General features: G+C 35.5%; 1 protein-coding gene across 12 annotated transcripts in view; it reads right to left on the bottom strand.

The window, feature by feature from the left end:
* Positions 1-21362, bottom strand: part of LOC145286342 (microtubule-actin cross-linking factor 1, isoforms 6/7-like) — a 770369-nt gene that overhangs the window by 565159 nt on the left and 183848 nt on the right. For all 12 annotated transcript variants that reach the window (XM_080135266.1, XM_080135265.1, XM_080135270.1 and 9 more), the window contains exon 3: positions 7560-7607. In XM_080135266.1, the coding sequence (XP_079991392.1) occupies positions 7560-7607 (48 nt within the window). The remainder of the gene's footprint in view (positions 1-7559; positions 7608-21362) is intronic.

Raw genomic sequence — 21362 nt, 5'->3', positions numbered from 1 at the left:
CAGCAGGCGCAAAGTACTGGGACTGCTGTATTGCCATTTGGTGAATGGATCTGGACCATGCAGTAGTCTCTGGTGGGGCCTCTCGATGCTATACTAGTGAGTAATTGTTACGGCTTTACCTTTTCATGTGCTACAAAAAAAAGTTTCATGTCTTTTTCTCTCTTACTTTCCCTCTCTGTACTGCTCTAACCAAGTATGCCGACCTGTTCCACAAATCCCAAAACCTCCTGAAAAAAAAGCTCTAATAAACCTAGAACCCCATCTTCCAACGTGGACCACTACTATCAGGTCTCCTTCTCCAAATCAGGGGTCTACGTTCCAACCCAATTACAGGAGACGAAACCGAACATACTTCTAAGCGAAACTGGAATAGCGCCGAACACTTCCCTAGATGAGTTCATAATTAACGGATACTCTAACTTAACAGCTAAATCTGACCCCCAAGATCGCTATGGGCATGGAATATGTGCCTAAATTAAAGATAGCTTCCCATGTGGCAGGGATATCTCTAGAGAAGATCCTAATTTACCTTATATGTGCTTCCGGGTTGCACTTGCTTAGACCACTGCATTTATATTTGCCCTCTATCGCCCCCACAACAGCGGAGTTACTATCTTTAAGAGCACATCTGAGAAAATAGACTACATCCTGTCTGCACATCCCTCGGTTAACATCCACATCTGTGGTGACTTCAACGTCTATAACGTGGAATGGTTGACCCATTCAAATAAGACAGACGATGAGGGGAGGTTTTGTCATATATATAAACACATGTCATGTCAGGTCATGTCATGTCATGTGCTACTGGTACCATGTAACCCAGTACTACCTGCCTCATGGTCGGGTCACCGGCGACTAAACTGATTCCCCCACCAGACTTGTTTGGTGCGGAGGGCGGCTAGTCTCCCTGAAGGATTAAAAACAAGACCTTCCAAAGGGCGAATGAACTCTTTTTCTGGGCCAACGGACAACTAGCACCGTGTATATTTGTGTGTGTATATGTGTATTGGGGTGGAGAGAGCTCCTGTAAGCCGTGGTGAAGGCAACCTTTCTAGGAGAAGCAAATTAAAAAACCATAAAGCGGAAGACCATTACCCGCATTAAGCTGGTCTGCAGTTTAATTTGTTGCTGGCTACCTTGCTCTTGCTTGTTGCTGGATCTCAACATTTTGAACAGAGAGGGAGAGACTTAGCTGTCGTACAAAGCTAAGCCTCTGTAACATCATATTTGTATAGATACTCCCTCAGGCATTTGGGCTCATGGATTTTAAATGTCTGAGGGAGTGGCACTCGTCTGACAAGACGTTGCAATCATCATATATATATATATATATATATATATATATATATATATATATATATATACTAGCTGTACCCGGCCACGCGTTGCTGTGGCTCAGTTTGTTAAAATGGAACACATGTGAAAGTAGAGAAAAGTGTAATTCTTTTTTTCAAGAGAATATACAAATTATTTTTTTTAACAGATGTTAAGAAAATAAACAGAAAAATACTTCCATCATTAATTATGCAAAAAAATAAATAAAATGTTGATTTAGTGTTTCAATATGCTTATAAATTACGATAAAACTTGCTGAGTATGCACTGTTTTACGGTTGTTGTAAAAATGGAACGGAAACTTAAATTTTGCTTCATTTTAATCTTTCTTAATTTTTTAATTGTGCCCCCCAAACGAATATAATCAAAACAGTAACATTCAACAATTGTACTTTATGTATATAAAAAACAAAATATTTATTAAAAAAAAAAAAATTTAAAAAAAAAGTTAATAACGAAAGGGAAATAATTCCATTTTTAAACGAAAAAGCCAGTTTACCTAACTTACTGTATTAATGCTATTTTTTAAGCAAGAAAAAAAAAGGTAAATATCCAGATACGCTACTACAGAACACCGACCACTCTAATTTGTTTTTTTATAGGCAATTGAGGTCGCTGACAACGAATCTGATAGTCAAACTTGGGGCAAATTTACCGTTTGCATGGTATTTACCCCTGAACCCACGAACTTCTTTCCACCATTTTGCAGCATCCGTTTATGCTACGCGCATGCACGCTGTAGCATAAACGACGGCTTCACCAAGCAAACTATGTTGGGGGAGGGGATTTTTTTTTCCAGGACATAGAATTTTCTCATTTTCAAAAATACATCATAGCGCTTTTTGGGTGGAAAATTTAAAATTAGCGGAAAAAGAAATAAAATAAGAAAAGGAAAGCACACCAAGTTGGAGTAGGGGGGGTAATTTATCTGTTTTTTTTTTACCTGGAACATCGAATTTTCAAATTTTCCGTAAGTAACGCACCGACATTTACCAATTAGAACACCATTTAACATTTTCCGAAGATTTTACTTTGTACATTGGGGGCGCGAGCGGGGGGGGGCGGATGTGATGTTGGCGCGCGCGCGCCCCAACTTCACCCCCCCAAACAAATTAGAGTGGCCGGTGTTCTGTAGTAGCGTATCTGGATATTTACAAAAAAAAAAAAATATTTAGGTTTGGCTATAAATTCCTAAACTCATTTCACCCTAAATAATTTCGGTGACTGAAATAGGAATCTAATTGAATCTTTAATTTCCTGAATAGTATCCGATAATTCATTTTTCTTCGAGTTATATCGAATACATTAATACGGACTTTAGGGGCTTTTTTCGTAATGTTACTGTAAAAATTATTTTTTATTGTTACAAATTACGATGCTTTAAAAAAAAGCAAAAATAAATTCTTGCGTTTTTTATTTATTACTGAAAACCATAACTTTAGTAAACGTACTTTTTGTTTAAACAAAATAAAACATTTTCACCAAGAGTTAAGTAAAAATAATTAGTTCATTATATTCTGCGATCATTATTTGAAAAATACTGCAATTTTCATTAAAATTCGTTAATTTCCTGATTTTTGGTGAATTTTTAAGTAAAGGGAGGAATCAAAATGTGTATACACTTTGAGCGTCGGCATTCATTTTGCGACCACGTGTGGTTAATTTAAATTAAAGTTCAATCACATAGTTACATTATCAATAAACCCATTGAAAATTTACCGATATTGTAAACACATTTTGTTTACATTAAGCCTGTGGTGTTTTTTTAGTGATGCAATGTTGTCAACTGAGATTTAAAAATACCCGCGAGATCAGGAGAAAGAAATGTCCAGAAAATCGCTAGCCAGTTTGGCAGAAAAGTAACTTATCTTGCCTTTGATAACATTTATTTGTTATATATTTGTTTTTTGACAACTTTTTCGAATCTATGTGTACAGTAATACAAACCCCTTCGGGGAGATTGGAATGCCCCCCCCACCTAAAATGTACTTGGAAAAATCGATTTTATAGTGAGATTTAAGAATGGTTAGTCGAAAAAAAGGTGAAAAACAAAACAAATAATCAATAAATAATTGTTACCAAAGGCAATAAATGCTACTTTTTTTTTTACTTACATGAATGAGTTTATTTTATGTTTTAAAGTATTTTCAAGCAATCTAATGCGGGTGCCTGGGTGCCAAATACCTCTATATTTTCTAGAATTTCCCGCTAGATTGTAAACGAAATCTCCAGATCTAGCAGGAAAACCGCAAAATTGTAACACTGGTCACGTGACAGGAAGCAGTAATAAATAATTGTCCCTAAATAAAAAAATGGCCTATCGGTACAAAGAAATCCACCTATTTATCATAGAAAAATTAAGTATAAAGTTATAATTAAAAAGAAATATATAAAAACACACATCGACATAGTAAACATATTATACCAAAACGTGGAAGCCATCCGTCCAGTGGTTTTTTAGACAATTAACTCCGAACGAACCAACATTTACATATATATATATATATATATATATATATATATATATATATATATATATATATACTTGTATATATGTATATGCTTGTATGTTTTCATATATGCTTGTATGTTTGTATATATGCTTGTATGTTTGTATATATGTTTGTATGTATATATGTATGCCTAAAACTTTCTACAGAGGCGATAGATTTTCACGAGATCGATATCGTTTTGAAGTCGACACATCGCACGACAAATATCGAAAAATTGGCTAAAGATTTATTTCCTTCACCCTCAACTGGACTCTTTTCTACAGGGAGGGGTCGCTTTTTTCGCCGATATTTTCGAAAGTCATCGCCTCCTTTCGATTGGCTAGCCTTAATTTAAACATTCGTCACTTCCGATGTGGCGATTGGCGCAACAGCGAAGACGCCACATTTTGTTCACGCTCTTTTCCTCCTTCCCGGTACAGGTTCAAGCTTGCTTGCGCACTACTGCTTCTTTTTTTTTTGCTGAACACACATCTCCAAACACCAGGGCAATGCCGGGCACCCAGTCTAGTATAAAATATAATTCTCAGATATGTTATACTGGGAGGAGTCTCAGCGCACCACAAAGTCTTCATAGAACTTTTAATATCTGTAGTCTTTGTTTGTTATTCTCGTATTCTAATATAGCTGTACTGTCGAAGAGAATTTTCCGAAGCGGAAATCGGTGGCAAGAATTATTAGAAATACTATTGCGCTAGGGTGAGAAAGCTACATAGTGAGACGCCAGTTCCAGACTAAAGCTCTGAAAACTAATCAGGCATCTAGAAAGGAGTATTATTCTTGAGTTATTCTCACATTCAATTCTTTTAAAACTTCTGGAGGTTGAAGGTTCAATTTGTAGTGCGAGCGATACTAAGAATACAATTGCGAGTTACTTGAGACTTCTAATTGTTCATGACTAACAAAACGAGAGTATACCACCCCCATGAATTAAAAGGTTCTTTTCGAAATTCCGTATAGATTATCGAGTTTGACAATATACACCTGATAAAGGTCGATAGTTACATCTGCCGAAAAATGTAGTCCGAATAATCCAAAATATACAAATTGACATAAAAAATTTTTCAAGTTATAAGACCGTCCGAGAGGAATAAACTTAAAATATGACAGTTTGAGGCAATTTTGTTATTACTTAGTAAAAATAAATTTTACTCAGTTCTTAATGTTTCAGGATTCTATATCATTTTCGAATTTTAACTGCTAATGATTGACTTCTGTTGATGTGGAGATGTCTGGTCTTCCATTGGTGAGTAGATGGGCGTCATAACATGTTTTATGCGTAATCTTAGTAGAATTAGAACTTTCAGCAAAACACAAAAATCCCACGGTATTCAATTGCTTAACATGAACCGAATAGAAGCAGTAAATGAAATCATAACTGGTTATTTTGTAGTTATGCGTTCTTTGTTTGTTTCAATGGTTGCGTTTTCAGAATCTGACAAGGAAATATATATATATATATATATATATATATATATATATATATAAACGGCTGTCTGTCTCCATATTTTCAAACTATCTCCAAAACTAAAAGTCGCAGAGCGGCACTAAAGGCTTCAAATGATTAGAGTTTTATAGGTCGTTCTTTTACGGGCCTTTAGCTGGTTTAAATTGTTTTTAAAAGAGGTCAAAATGGGTCGAAATTGAAAAAAAAAATTGTTAAACATGTTGTACATTCATCTTATTTTACTAGTTTACTTTTAATCGGTTTATATGCGTGTCACGTTGGTACAGTGATAACGTCACCAGCTTTGAATGCTACAGTTTTGCTTTCGGTTTCGATTCTAGCTGATGGCACCTATATACTTTTTTTTTACTTTTGAAATCACGACCCCATAGTAATATATACGAAATCTTGACAAATGAAAATATATTTAAGCATATTTTACGTCCGGGCAACGCCCCCCTCACTATATATATATATATATATATATATTCCCAAAGGAAAGAGAAAACTGCCTCAGAAAGTAATGAAATTGTATTGATGTAAAAGTTAATTCGTAGAGTTCTCAACGTTATAAGCTAAAAAGACAATATTTTATTAAAGTTACCTATATCCCAACATTACACCGGGTACTTTGCTCCCAAGAGACGACAGACATGTATGGTTTCGGTTGTATTGTTCTGATTTGAGATAAATTATTAATTATATTTTCTTCTAAACAAATCCGTTTTATTTTATCAGAATAAAAGCAAAAGTCATTTTACTTTATATTCTTTAGTAATAAGAAAAAAAAGTCTACTTATTATTGATGCATAAAACTGATTTAATTGTTAATGGATTAACGTATCATTAAAAGATTCGTTTTAGATCCACCATGAAGTTGAAGTAAAATTTGTAGATGTATTATTTGGATTCATCTGATTATTGTTCTCATCTTGAATGTGATTTTCACGTTTCGGTTGATGTAACCCCTGACCTTCAGGTGTATCTTGTCGAACTCGGGAATGTTTCTGTCGAACTCTGGAATTTAAACGGAATTTCGAGCTGAACCCTTTATTTACTTCACGAGGGTAGCGTGTTCTTGTTTCGTCAGCCATGACTGGACAGAGGTCTTAAGCAATTCTCGAGTTCGACAGAAAAACTCCAGAGTTCGATAAGATACATCTGAAAAAGGTCGGAGGTTAAATCGACCGAAACGTTGTGAAAAAAAAAAATCACACTCAATATGAGAACAGTAGTCGGATGAATCCAAATACGAATAACCTATCCTCATCTCAAAATTCAGGAAAGTTTTTTTTTTTTAGATAATTTCTATAAGAGACAATATTCACCCGTCTGTTTTACTTTTGAAGTTGAAATAGGTTTTATCATATATTGATTTTAGTTGTCGCAAGTGAGCATATAAAATTGATTTAATATGTTTTCGGAAAAATAATTTTACTTATCTTAAAGGGATATAAACTATTGAATCCATGGGAGTTATATTTTCTTGTAAAACTAACCAGTTTTGTTCTTTGAGAATAAAGCGAAAAGTCATTTTACTTTGTTCTTTAGCAATAAGGAAAAATACCGCATGTGATTATTGAGACATAAAACTGATTTCATTCTTAATGGATTCATGTATCACATTAAATGATTCGTTTAAAGTTGAAATAAGATTTTTAGATAATTAAAGGAATTTTTATAGGAGACATCATCGCCCCATCTGTCTATCACGCTTCAAGTTGAAATGCTTTTTTTTCAATTAGCAAAACACGCAGATTACATAGGATGCATTTCAAAACGTTTGTTTTGTTTGTTTGTTTTTTTAAATTTTATGTCTGGGGTATTTAATGGCGAAATTAATTGTTTTCAAGTTGTTTTTCAATAGGATTAATAATTTGTATTGTTTGGATTATTCGGAGTACTGTCCTCACCATGAGTGTTATTCTCATACCGTTTCGGCCGATGTAACTTCCAGCCTTCTTCTGTTATATCTTGTCGAAAGCAGGAATCTTTCTGGTGAGCTCTAGAATCTGCACGGAAGCTCTTTATTTAATTACGGTAGTAGTTTGCTTTAATTTTGTCAGCCATGACAGAATAGAACTCTTAAGTTATTCGCAATTTTATTCTTAGTATCGCCTGCACTGGAAATTGAATCTTCAATCTCCAGAATTTTTTCGCTTAGAACTGAATTTTACCCAGTAATTCATCCGTTACGCCTGGTTAATTACAAGTTGTTAATTCACCAATAGCCGGGGAGGGAGAGTTGCTAATCTTGAATTTACTTACCTCTAATACCAATAAGTCGAAAGATAAATTTTCTTTGACGTCTTCATTCTGAAATTAAAAAAAAAAGTTTAAAAAATATTTAACATCATACAATTCTGCATTACTGCTTTGCTTCACACGTGACAAAAATATATAAAAAGGTTGATTTTCATCCATAAATGATTCGAATTTTCAAATGACAATTTATTCAACATTTCAAATCGACTATAACATTTTATAAATTCTAACGCTTTACAAAGCTGTGTTTACGTGCCTTGAGGAATTATTTCAACATCTGATGAAGAGCGGAAAAAAATTCAACTTTACAAAAAAACAAAACAAAAAAAAAAACCGCAACCCTAATGCTACGTACCATAGCGGATAATCCGTAACAGAAAGCGTGTGAGCGCGTCGGAAAATATCAGCAGGAGCTATAAGATGATGTGCGAGGATATTAACAGCAGCAACAGACGATAAAGAGCACTATAAATGCTGGAGTCCCTCAGGGGTCAATCCTGGGCCCAACTCTCTTCCTGATCTACATCAATGACCTCCCTAAACACATACTTAAATCATTCGTTGACATCTATGCTGATGACACGACCATCTACGGCAACACATCAAAGGCTGTAAATGACGAAGTTCTATCTGATTCTCTCTCCTCTGATCTCGAGCGCGTGGTTCAGTGGAGGAAGATGTGGCTGGTTACCTTTAATGCATCCAAAACCAAACTCCTATCCTTACATCATCAACGCTCTGATCCCCATCTGGCATCAATTGTGATGGATGGCTCTCGTCTGGGTGACGCCCCGTGTTTTGACAAGCTTCTGAGTTTGACCTTTACTCCTGATCTGAAATGGAACACGTACATCAAGTCTGTTGCCAAGGTCGCTGGAAAGATGGTGGGATCCTTCTACCGCTCCAGAAGATATCTCACTACTGATGCAATTCTCTATCTATATAAAAGCCAAGTACGTCCAAGGATGGAGTACTGTTGCCATATCTGGGCAGGAGCTGCTAAAAACAGCCTATCCTGCCTTGACAGAGTACAAAATAGACTTCGTGGCTTAGTGGGGGATGCCCTTTTCTCTACCCTGCAACCTCTCTCCCACAAAAGAGATGTTGCGAGCCTATCCTTGTTTTATCGTTATTTCCATGGCAGGTGGTCGTCTGAACTCCAATCTCTGGTCCCCCTCCTCGCCAATCTTTCACGAAAAACACCCGTCTAGCTGAATCCACTGTGAAAATTTTCCCCACTCTATATCTGTGCCTAAATCAAAACGCGGATTCCATGAACAAAGCTTCTTTCTTAGAACTGCACGCCTGTGGAACTGTTCCGTTTGCCTGCTTCCCACCGGACTACGACTTGGATATCTTCAAGTTCAATGTTAACAAATTCCTAATGAACCGCCCCTTAAGTAAACACTTCATCAAATCTCCACACTAACGTAATGTACTTGCAATAACCCTTATCCCTGAGTGGCTTCCGGGCCTTGATAAGTGGTGATCACTGTGTAAAAAAAAAGCACATATGCAAATTAGGAAGTGTGCGCGAGCTGGCACGACAAGAAAGAAAAAATGGACACCACGTGGACAGAAGAAAAAGTGCGGTTGAAAAAGATGAACGTGTAAAGTCGAAAACGAGAAATAGTTTTCTACGGCCGGCGTGCACTGGAGCAGAAACAAAAACGCTCGTCAGGGGATATAAACATGTGGCCCGGCAATGGCAGCAAAAGACTTTACGCTGGCGTCGAGACGGAGAAAAAAACGAACAAACAAACAAACAAACAAACAAACAAACGGTAATAAACGAATTGTGCTAAAAAAAAAAAAAAAAAAAAAAAAAAAAGAAAAGAAAAAGCAGAGTCGTATTTATTTATTTTTGTTTCTTTTGTTCCTTCTTTCAACGGTACCAGACGGCGTTGGGGTCCGAAAGAGGTTTGAACTCTAACGAACACGGTTCGGTATTAACGGTCGCATTAAATATCCAGTAATAATAAATACAGGAGAAAAGAGATGAAGGATGACTGTCCGCTTTTTATTATATGATATATACTACTTACAAAGTTGTTTTGTTTTCAAAATATTCATTCTAAAACCTTTCTAAAATATAATTGTTCCAATTAAAGTTGAGGCTTGTAGTAGATCATAACATGTATTGGTAGGTTTTTCTGCTTTTTTTTTTTTTTGAGGATAAGGGGGTAATGCCTGAAAGAATGATCTCATGACACCAAAACAATATATTCACTCGGAATTGAACAGGATGCAATTTGAATTAAAAAAAAACAAAAAACAAAAACAAACTTAATACTACTTCAGGATTAAAAATTAGCCAATGGGGCGTTATATGGATAGATTCCAACTCGCAAAATAACAATTCTATCAAGTTTGTCAGAAACATCGCTCATGGAATGCAAAGGCTAAAGAAGAAAAAGGGAACGAGGTACGAAACTGATCGAAAGTAAACCTAATGTTCACTTTCTATTCTCTCTAAATGTTTTAACATTGAAATCGAGCCGGAATCTACCACCATGATCGTTCTACAACAAGTTTTTATGATGTTTTTTTTTATTTCAAGCATTTTCTTTAAAGAAATGGCTTTGATTTTGTAAAATCGATATCAAGGCGATCTGGCTTAATTGTCAAACAAAACAACATTGATGCATAAGCAACTGACAATACTACTCCAAATGAAACTAGGTTCTGTAATGTATATCTCAAATTGACCTTGTCTGTATGAGGAAGGGTTTATATCAAACTTATGTCAATTTTATGTCTACAGACTTGAAACTTGATATATAGAGCATTTGGATCTGAAAAAAATTCGATCTAGTTTTTAGCAGGCTAAAACAGTTAAGGCGTAAGTCGACTAAACATTTCTACGCATACGCAAATATACATTTATAGCTTTAACAACGTTATTTTAAGTTTTTGTGTATGCATATCTCAAACGGTAACGAATTATATGTACTGGTTTCGATTTTAGCTAATGGCACCGAAGTCATTTTTTAACTTTTGAAATAACTACTATATATTGGGTACAATACAATAATAAAGTATTGTGTCTATAATAAATACGAAATCTACATATCATAACTAAGCGTATTTTACGACCGGGAAACATCGGGTCGCCTGCTAATCTGTCTGTTTAAATGTATGTATGTAGGTATGTATGCCTAAAACTTTCGACCGAGGCGACGGATTTTCACGAGATCGGTATTGTTTTGAAAATATCGAAACATTGGCTAAAAACATTAATTCCTTCGCCTTCAACTGGGCTCTTTTCTACAGGGAGGGATCGCTTTTTTGGCTGATAATTTCGAAAGTCATCCCCTCTTTTCTATTGACTAGTCTTAAGTTAAACCTTCAAAACTTAAGGTTTGGCGATGAGCGCAACAGCAAAGACGTCACGTTTTTATTTTTTCACGTTCTTTTCCTCCTTCGCGGTAAGGGTTCGAGCTTGCTTGCCTACTACGACTTTTTTTGCATCAACACACACCCCCAAACACCCGGCAACGTCGGGCACCCAGACTAAAATAAAATCAAATGGAATAAATTGCAAAACTTTTGTTTACGAACGTCCGGTGCAAAAGCAAACTTCCTAATATTATTGTAAAAGTTTTAATACGAAATTAATATCACCGTTGGATTCAACTAAAAATTAGACCCGAGAAAAGATCTTGGTAAAAGGTGTTTTTATTTTTTTTATTATTGCATATTCGGACAAACACCGTAGTTGTATTATAAACTAGCAGAACATCCGTCCCAGGGTGGCTACAAGAAATGCATAACATTAGTTAATGATTTTATATTTAAACTTTTAAAGATACTATTTACATTTATAATTCTTTGTGTATATATATATATATATATATATATATATATATAGGCTGGAAAGCCTGGCGTTGCTCGGTAATGCAATACGCTTAACCATGATACTTTAATGCAGATTGCATGTAAATTATTACAGAACCAATCATCTATTGATTATTATATATTAAGAGGAGTAATTTGCCAGGTGGACTAATTCACACACACACACACACACACTTTTTTAAATAATGATAATGTCGTTCATCAAATTCCGTCTGCGTTCGTTTACAATATCGCGTCAGTTGATATTTGGGCCTGACGATGAATGTCCCGGAAAAGTCATTTCTGATTAATGTTTAGTTTTAAAATATGCAAAAGAAAAAAATAACTTGCGGCGATTTTGTATTATGGTGCCTTTTTTTTTATATAGTAAATTGAACTCATTAATTAGAAAAAAAAATATGAGGTACACCCAGGCTGGAACAGGGGATCATTTGATATATACTCGAATATTCTACTAGCAAGCTATATCTCCAGATGATAATAAATCTGTTTTTTCTTTTTAAGAAATGATTTGCTGAAATTTTATTATCTCCATTGGTCAGTGTAATGTAAAATATTCCTCTGTAAAAATTATTCTTTTTTATCTATAAGAGAGAGGAGTTATTTTAAAGATCAGATTTTGTCGATTTTCGATACTGATCGCATGAATTTCTGTACAAAACATATCTAAGAACACTGTCAGACAAATTATCTTGGTGTGAAATTTGAAAAAGGTTTCGAAACGACTGAGCCTATGTGAAAGGAACTCGCACACACAAAGTGACTTTCATATTATAGTAGAGATTTAGTAATAAAACGCTATGTTCTGCTTAATATTATTTGGCTTCGAAAATGATTATTAGGGCTGTGACAACAGAATATTCTTTTGACTCAAGTATATATCCGACACAGTAAGACAGTCAATTAACCGAGAACCACATCGGTCTACATAAAAACAATATATATTCATATAATATATACTCAAGAGTCAAAACAAAAACAATATGCTGTTGTCACGGCCCTAGTGATTATATATATATATATATATATATATATATATAACGCGCAAACTTACGACCAATGCACACGCTTTTAATTTAGGTGAAAGATTTTCCGTTGAAGTTTCAGTTTAGGAACAACTAATTTGATGGAAACATGGAAGTGAAATATCCAGTTTTCTCCTGGGTGAACCAGGTAAAGTAAAATATGGCGGATTGCAGACATCTGTTGGTTATTAAAGGAAAAAAAGTGAAAAGTATTCAGTTTTGTAAATTGTTGCCTATTAAGTTAACACTTGAATAGAAAAATCTTTTTTCGATGACAAGACTTTAAAGGATTTCAATAAGGAGGAGCACATTATGCAATTGAATGTAATAATGGATGGCAGATGGTTCGTTAGCTTTCACATCTCGCAAGAATTTATGCTTCAAAATTGAATTTCTTTGTATTTTAGTTAAGGAAGGCTCATATTGCGATAAACATGTTATTCATCTGCATCTCTACGAGGGCTGGATGTGATACAAGCTTAAAGTCGGAAAGGACAGGCGTCAGAGCCAACCGGAAAGGCGTCGAAGTGAATAGACAGTTTGCAATAGACAGTTTTTTTTATCATAAAATGCTAGAAAAGTTGAGATACTTTGTTATAAACAAGTGACAAATGTTATATTAAATATATTGGCAACGATTTGGTTGAGATTCTGGCGAATACAACCTCATCGGATCAGAGTGTATCTTGAAATAATCACGTTTAAGGCGAAACAGCATCGTCAAAGATTCTAAAGAACATTTGAAATGCTATCCCAAGTTTAATATCATAACCCAATCAAAACGGTTTAACTAGATTCTTCTACCAAATATGGAAATGAGAATAACTCTTTGTTTGTCATGTTCCACTATAATACTGGCCGCGATGGATACGTAAAAGATCATTTAGTATACCTGTGAGGGTGTTCATATTGTAAAGCGATTGTTCCTGGAAAAGGAGATATATGGTGGTGATATTAATCGTTATTATAAATGTGCGAGGTTAGTGAGAAATGCGATAGGGGAATTTTGTATATTGTGATAATATTGTGAATGTCGACCGATTCGAAAAATACACAAGTCATTCATAGATTATTTAAAGAATTCACAGACAAAAAATTGAATAGAATTAGAGAATCAGAAAACATTTTTTACCGGACAACAAAGACGTCTTCAACGCATGCTAACAATAAGGGAAGGGCTAAAAGCTACCCAATAGTACAAAAAATAGTGTATGAGAAAACATTGTAATATCAAGTAAAATGGGCGATGAAAATTCCTTTTGAAATTTTCGAGTCTTCAATTGTAAACCAGCCTTTGATGGAAAGAAACTTCGAGATAAACGAGAAGAATTCCCCAAGAAGAAAATCAAATAATTTTATATAATGTCGCACAAAAAGGGCCAAATTACGTAAAAGAACCCAGTAGTACTAATGTACAACTAGAGAGCAAAATTCAGTGGAAAACTTAAACCAAAAATAATGAACTTCCGCAACTGTAGGTCACTTCCTGAATGTTATTTCCCCAAAAGATTTTTATTTGATGTGTTTCTACATGACCGTTAATCGTACGAAAATTTTTTAACCACTATTTATCAAACTTATTTCATATTGACTCGCCACTTGCGTCACCAGACCACACGCACTTGTCTTACAAATAAAGACTCAAGAATGTCTGTAGAAACAAATGATATCGGCATTTTAAGTCTTTATACATCACTAAGTCACAAATATCAGGAAAATAGAAATTCGAGTTAATTTTTTTAAAATTCAGTTTTCACCCCAAACAAAGCACAGTGCCACTTTGATGTAGGGGGCTACAATCAGGACCATGAGTTGCAGGAATGTTATCTATGGGCTCGAGCAGCAAGATGTCTGGTCACATTACACTTGAACTTCTGCAGGTCAGTATAGTTGGGGAAGCAGGAACCCGCAGTTCTAGGGAAGAAACTATTAGAGTAGAAGGCTTTCTCACAATTAGGGATCTCTGTGTAGGGATAGGATTTTGCTGCTTGTCGGGGTTTTCGGGGGGGGGGCGCTTTTCACGTCGAAGGGTACAAGAGCTTGCAATCTTGCTTAATTATTTACACATCGAATGTTTTAGATAGAAGGAAAGGTGAAAGAAACGAGGAGTGGTGGGAAGAGTAAAGTTCATGTTCATGGATAGAGAATAGAAGCAGCAGCGGAGAGATGACGGTAGTCAAGTAGTTAACTATACGGACTGAACACCTAGATATGCCAATTTTGTATCTAGTTCGTTCCACAGAAGCATTTTCACTTTGTATGTTGACACCCTTCACATGATCCGTCCCATAAGTACATAAGTATTAAGTCGTGCAAAAATGTCGTTTTTTGAAGTTCAAATATATATATATATATATATATATATATATATATATATATATACACACACACACCCGAAATTATTTTTGCACCAACGTAATACTTGATGTTTAGGAAAAATCCTCACTAGAAAGATATCGAGGAAACAAATGCCAGTGTTAATTATCTGATTCATACGAAATGAATGATGTCAACAACAGCAAAAAATAATAAGATGATCTAAATTAATGCGAATTATGTTAACTTCCTAAAACTAATTCAAAAACCCGGTTTTTCACAACTCGTTATTGCATTAAGATGTCTTCTCTGATATTTAGACGAATATTTATTGGATCATATATTTAAAATCGATTTAATTGTTGGAAGCGTCTTTACTAAATCGTGAAGCAGGCTGCCCTAGGCTGTAATCAACCTACAGACAAACAGTTTATGGCAGCACTAGCTGGATCATGGCCGCTGATCTTTGGAGGATTTGGAGTAGCGGATGTACAGTGGAGACGCGAATGTGGCGTAAAACGGCATCAAGCGAAATTTAAATATACTATTACAGTGTAAGCCGAATATATGGGAACGGATATGGAGAAACCCGGATATGAGCCTTTGCCCGCGACAGCTCTCTTATATCCGGGTTCCACTGTATAACGTGTCCTGTAAACGTGACTACAGTTCACGTATATGTAAGGAGAGTGAAACTGGTTGGAGTCAGTTTAAGTTGCGAGTTGGAATGCAAACATTAAACTGTTTACTTGTAAACTTACTAGCTGTTGCTACCCGACACGAAATTCTATTATTGTACCTAACGGAAGAAATGTATTCTATGCTTTATATCCGTATTACAGTTGTACCTTTTTGAGATGAGGAATTATTGTTTGCATTATTTGGATTAATCGAACTATTATTCTCATCGTGAATGTTATTTACACACCGTTTCGATCGATGTAACTTCCGACCTTCTTCAGATGTATAAGACTTCTACACCGTATACAAACATACGGGTTATTTTTTTATGATACAACATGTACATGTACTGCACGCCTGTTCCGTCTGCCTGCTTCCCACCGGACTACAACTTGGATGTCTTCAAGTCCAACGTTAATAAATTCCTAATGAACTGCCCCCTTAAGTAAACACTTCATCAAATCTCCACACTAACGTAATGTACTTGCAATAACCCTTATCCCTGAGTGGCTTCCGGGCCTTGATAAGTGGTGATCACTGTAAAAGAAAAAAAAATTCAGAAAGCGTTTCATCCAACCAACACAAGACATACTATAGTTTGCTCCGTGAGAGAGCCTGGCAGAAGTAGTGCCGATGCCCATCATATCGAGGAGTGAAGTCTCCTTCGGCAAGTATTCAATAGAAAAGAGATGCACGCGTCTTCTAAACGTCTTATATTCAGCGCTGCAATTTGTTTTTCGCTAATTAGATTTTAAAATCACATAAGCTTTAACGTTAAGAAAAGACTAATTTAAATTCAATGAAACTGAAAATGCAATTCATGTCTAATGAACAACTTGGGAAGTTTTATTGTCGCAAAAGATTTCCATACGAAAAAGAAAATTTAATAATCGATTCTTATTAACTCGCTTCTATTGACATTTGAAAATGCTATTAGATAGGCAAAGCCGAACCACAAATTAGACATAAAACCTCTAATTCCAAACATCTCCATTAAAATTAATGATACAACATACTTAAATGCCGTTGAACGCGAAATGCCAAATGTTGGAAGAAAAATCAATAATGAATGAGAGAACAAACGTAAAATCCGACATATGTAAAGGATTCTTTCAAAAAACTGGATCGATAAAACTGGATTTGAAATATTTACAGTTTAAATATTTGTTCCTGTAATTGAAGTCAATTTAATTTTGCTGTCCTTGAAGTAATGACGTTTAAGTCATACGAGTTTGTTTTTATCTTAAATTTCCACCAACCTCTCTACCTTTCATTACACTAATGTTACTCCCTAATATTTTTAATCTCGCATTTACATAAAGAGATCGATATTCTAGCCAGAAATGTACTTTATATATAGTTGGCCCTGTGTGCTACATCGTGGCTTCCTTTTACTTTATCATTCTAAAATCGTCCCTATTAAACGCCAAGATTCATTAATATTTAAATTTCCCTTAATTTCGTGGTGGTGAATTGTGGCCCTGGAGTATGTTCCTTGCTAATAGAATCAAAAATGACTTCGTGGCGGAGTTTGAATCCTTCGTTCAGCGCCGATCGGCACTGAGGATTGCGTAAGTAGGGAACGCTAGTGTCTGTAGGTAGTACAGTTATTTGTAATCTATATATCTATAAAAGTGAAAATGTCTGTGTCTCTCTGTACATTTCCCTACGCAATAACTGTCAATTTTCAGTCTACAGACTCAAAATTTGATATACAGGGTATTGAGACTTGGAAAAATCTTTGCAATCCGTTTTCGGCCAGAAATTTGGCTGTTAAGGGGTTAAAGTTCAACGATTTGATCTTTGAGAACACCACCGAACTCCTCCGCCAATTTTGGGTACAAACAGTTGAAATTTTAGATATAGGTTCCTTGGACATGGATCTAACTTAACTTGATTTGAGCCCAAAATAATAAATGTTAAGGGGTCATAATAGGGGTCAAAGTTAAAAAAAAAAAATTGACCTCTACGGTCTCTACCAAATTACTCAGACAATTTCTGATCTAAACATTGTAAATTTTACATAAAGGGTATTCAGAGATAGGCCAAGCTTTTTAATCGGTTTGGGTCGAAAATTTGAGCTACCAATATATAAATGTATATAGGTTTGCATGTCTGCCTTAAACTTTCGACAGAGGCGACCGATTTTCACAAGGTCAGTATCGTTTTGAAGCTCGACCCTTCAGACGACAAATACCGAAAAATTGGCTTAAAACATTTTTTTTTAACCTCAACTGGGAACATTTCTACAGGTAGGAGTCGCTTTTTTGCCGATATTTTCGAAAGTCATCCCATCTTTTCGATTGTCTAGCCTTAATTTAAACCTACGCCACTTCTGGTTTGGCGGTGGTCATAATAGCAAAGGCGTCACGTTTTTTTTACGTTCTTTTCCTACTTCATGGTACGGGTTCGAGCCTGCCTTCCTAATACCACGTTTTTTTTTTGCTCAACACACACCTCCAAACACCCGGGTAACGCCGGGCACCCATGCTAGTTATATATAAGAGAGAGCTCGAATGACCTTACTAACCTTGTGTGTCGCTATCTTCGGTTTGACCAGGTTGTGTACCGATATTAGATATTACTTTTCATTGATTACGGATTTTGTTACAAAACTAAATCGATTTAAATTTTACTGTGATCAATTTCAGATCTAAATTATGTTTGTTGACATTGCGCTTACTAACAATTCTCCGAAACCCCCAAATTCCTTGACTGCCTAGAAAAATACTCAACAAAACTAAGACTTTATAACAATACAACAAATGACAACCAATCCACACATCTATTGTATTTTCACCATCAAAAGTTGTATCCTTGAGAAAATACAGAATGTTGTATACTTTTGGGCACAAAATATCATCCATTGATAATGAATTAGCAACTGTTAACATGCTGCACGTTATTATTTCAATTTTTTTTTCTTTATGATTTTCTTAATTCCCACCCATTAATATTAGGGTTGACAAGTCCCTCACAGAATTTTTAATTTTGATTTCAAATGATGTATTTTCAAATAAGTTTTCGTTATAATACTTTTACTTTATATATTATTTTAAAGAGCGTTTTTCGATCTATATAACCGTTTAAACTACATTTATTTTAAAATAATTGTCTTTTCCGAACGTTGAACACAAGATGGAAAAAAACCCCAAACAAATTCGCAGAATTTTCTTATTTCAATTCAAGTTAGGCAGAAAAGCTGCTGAAACAGCTCACGATTACGAAGCGTTTAGCCCAGTAACCACTACCGAACGCACAGCACAAATAGTAGTTTAAGAAATTTCGTGGCGGCGACGAGAGTCTTGAAGATGAGCGTAGTGGTCGGCCATTGGATGTTGACAATGATCAATTAAGAGCCTTTGTTTAAACCAATCCACACACAACAATTCGAAAATTTGCTTCTGAATTAAACATAACGTATACGACGATTTCCAAACACTTGTGAGATTTGGAAGACAAAAATCTTGATAAGTTGATGCCTCACAAATTAGACAACTAAAAGAAACGTCGTTATCAAGTGTCATTTCTTTTTACTTAACAAGAACGACCAGTTTCTCGACCCGATGACTTGTGATGAAAAGTGGGTTCTTTACGACAACCGGCGACGCTCAGCTCAGTGATTAGTCACTGAGGAAACTCCACAACACTTCTCGAAATTAGAGTTGCAGAAAAAAAAGGTCATACTATTTGGTGGTCTGTGACTGGTCTCCTTAGTTTTTTTTGGATGGAGGCGAAACCATTACGGCGGATAAGTACTGTCAACAAATGGATGAAATGCATCAGAAAATTCGACAACATCCAGCATTAGTCAACAGAAAAACCCAATTCTCCATTACAATGCCCGACTGCACGTTGCTAAACCAACCCTGCAGAAGTTGAACGAATTGGGCTACAAAACTGATTCATCCGCCATCCTCTCCAGACCTCTCACCTACCGGCTACCACTTCTTCAAGCATCTTTACAACATTCTCCGTGAGAAATGCTTTAAAAACCTATGCTATATTAAAAAAAAAAAAAAAAAAAACGCATTCAGCGACTTCATCGCCGCCAGAACGCACGACTTAATTGTTTTGCGTTGGCAAAATTGTGTTGATTCTGATGGTGCTTATTTCGATCAATACATTTTTTTTTGGAGCCGAGATATGTTACTTTGAATTCAATAAATTAAAAAAACGCAAGAACTTTCTTGTCAATTTGATAATATTTTTACAAAATGATAATGTACATGAATAAGTAAATTATAAAACGCTTGTTTGATTTCATTGTTTTGCTGTACGACATATCAACCATTTAGAGTTATTTAATGCCGAATCCAGTAATTCTTTGGAAACGGTTTTATGTTTCAAGTTCTTTAAATCTTCAAGTGTTTATTCCTGGAGTTTGGTTCTATTGCTTTGTAGATGTTTTATTTTTTACTTTGCAGAACATGATTGAAGTTCGCAAAGAGGAAAACAAAAGCACTAACAATGTTTTGTGCATTTTTTGTCAGAAAGCCAGTATTTTCAGGCAGCCTGATCTGATAGCATCAAATGTCTTAGCAGGCATTACCACTCCTGGCTAAAGTGGGCCTGTGAGTAATGGCTCATAAGAGAAGTCCGAATTCCCCAAAGCCCACAAATAGGGGATCACCACTGAATGTTTTTAAAGTCATATCAAGACTCCCTAAAACGCTAGCTAGACGTACGAGGTGCATTCAATAAGTTTCCAGACTTTTTTTTGTAAAGGCATTTAAAATTGTCGAAGACTCTCGAAAATTCAGTATATAATTATTATACTTCTCATGAGATAACTATTTTTTTTATGATTTCAGGTTCTAATAAACAGCTACAACAGAAATTAGAATACACCTTACTAAAGCCTGATTGTCACAAAATTGAAAAATGAAATTTGGACGCGAGGACACTTTAGAAGAATGTGCAATAAAATTCTGTTTAAAACATGGAAGAAATGCCACAGAAACAAAGTTTGTCCCAAAGATGCACCCAACAACTCTATCCTTGTTACAGACTATTTAACCAAGATAGGCATAAAGACAGTTCCTCAACCTCCCTATTTTCGAGATTTTGCTCCCTGTGACTTTTCATAATTGCCTCGGCTAACCTTACAGGCTGTTATGAAACAATTGAGGAGATGAAAGGCTGTAATGAGGATTATTGACACGCTCACACAAGGACTTCCATGGGGCCTCCTAGAAGTTGCTGGAACGGTACAAGTGCATTGCAGCTGGAGGACATTACTTCGAAGGAGGACTAGAGTTTCATGTGTACCACCAATAAAAAGTGCCCATATGAAAAAGTCTGGGAACTTATTGAAGGCACATCGTAAATGTGGCAGTACATAAAGCAAAGGCAGTATTGCAATGACTACAAATGCTAATGCGATGGACACTTTTCGAATGGTATTATTCATATGCATGGATTGACCAAAAAAGTGGTATGTTCGGAATAAAATGGTCAACGAATACCCAGTATACGTCCAACGATTTTGTTTTTGTGCATAACGCTAAGCTTGTATTAATACAATGTTTTTTTTTTTCTTTCAGAGTAGCCGCTTTGCATAGGGGATATTGATTTCAAATCCTTGGTTAGGATATTAGTAGCCTGGCAAGACCAAATTTTTTTTTTTTTTTTTTTTTTTTTTTTACAGTGATCACCACTTATCAAGGCCCGGAAGCCACTCAGGGATAAGGGTTATTGCAAGTACATTAAGTTAGTGTGGAGATTTAATGAAGTGTTTACTTAAGGGGCGGTTCATTAGGAATTTGTTAACATTGGACTTGAACACATCCAAGTTGTAGTCCGGTGGGAAGCAGGCAGACGGAACAGAGTTTCACAGGCGTGCAGTTCTGAGAAAGAAGCTTTGTTCATGGAATCCGCATTTTGATTTAGGCACAGATATAGAGTGGGAGAAATTTTTCACAGT

Source organism: Euprymna scolopes, chromosome 10, assembly GCF_053919585.1.
Source record: "Euprymna scolopes isolate OS-2025 chromosome 10, ASM5391958v1, whole genome shotgun sequence".
In the NCBI taxonomy this organism is placed as follows: Eukaryota; Metazoa; Mollusca; class Cephalopoda; order Sepiida; family Sepiolidae; genus Euprymna; species Euprymna scolopes.
Note: the sequence above shows the minus strand (reverse complement) of the source record. Positions and strands in the feature narration are given on the sequence as shown.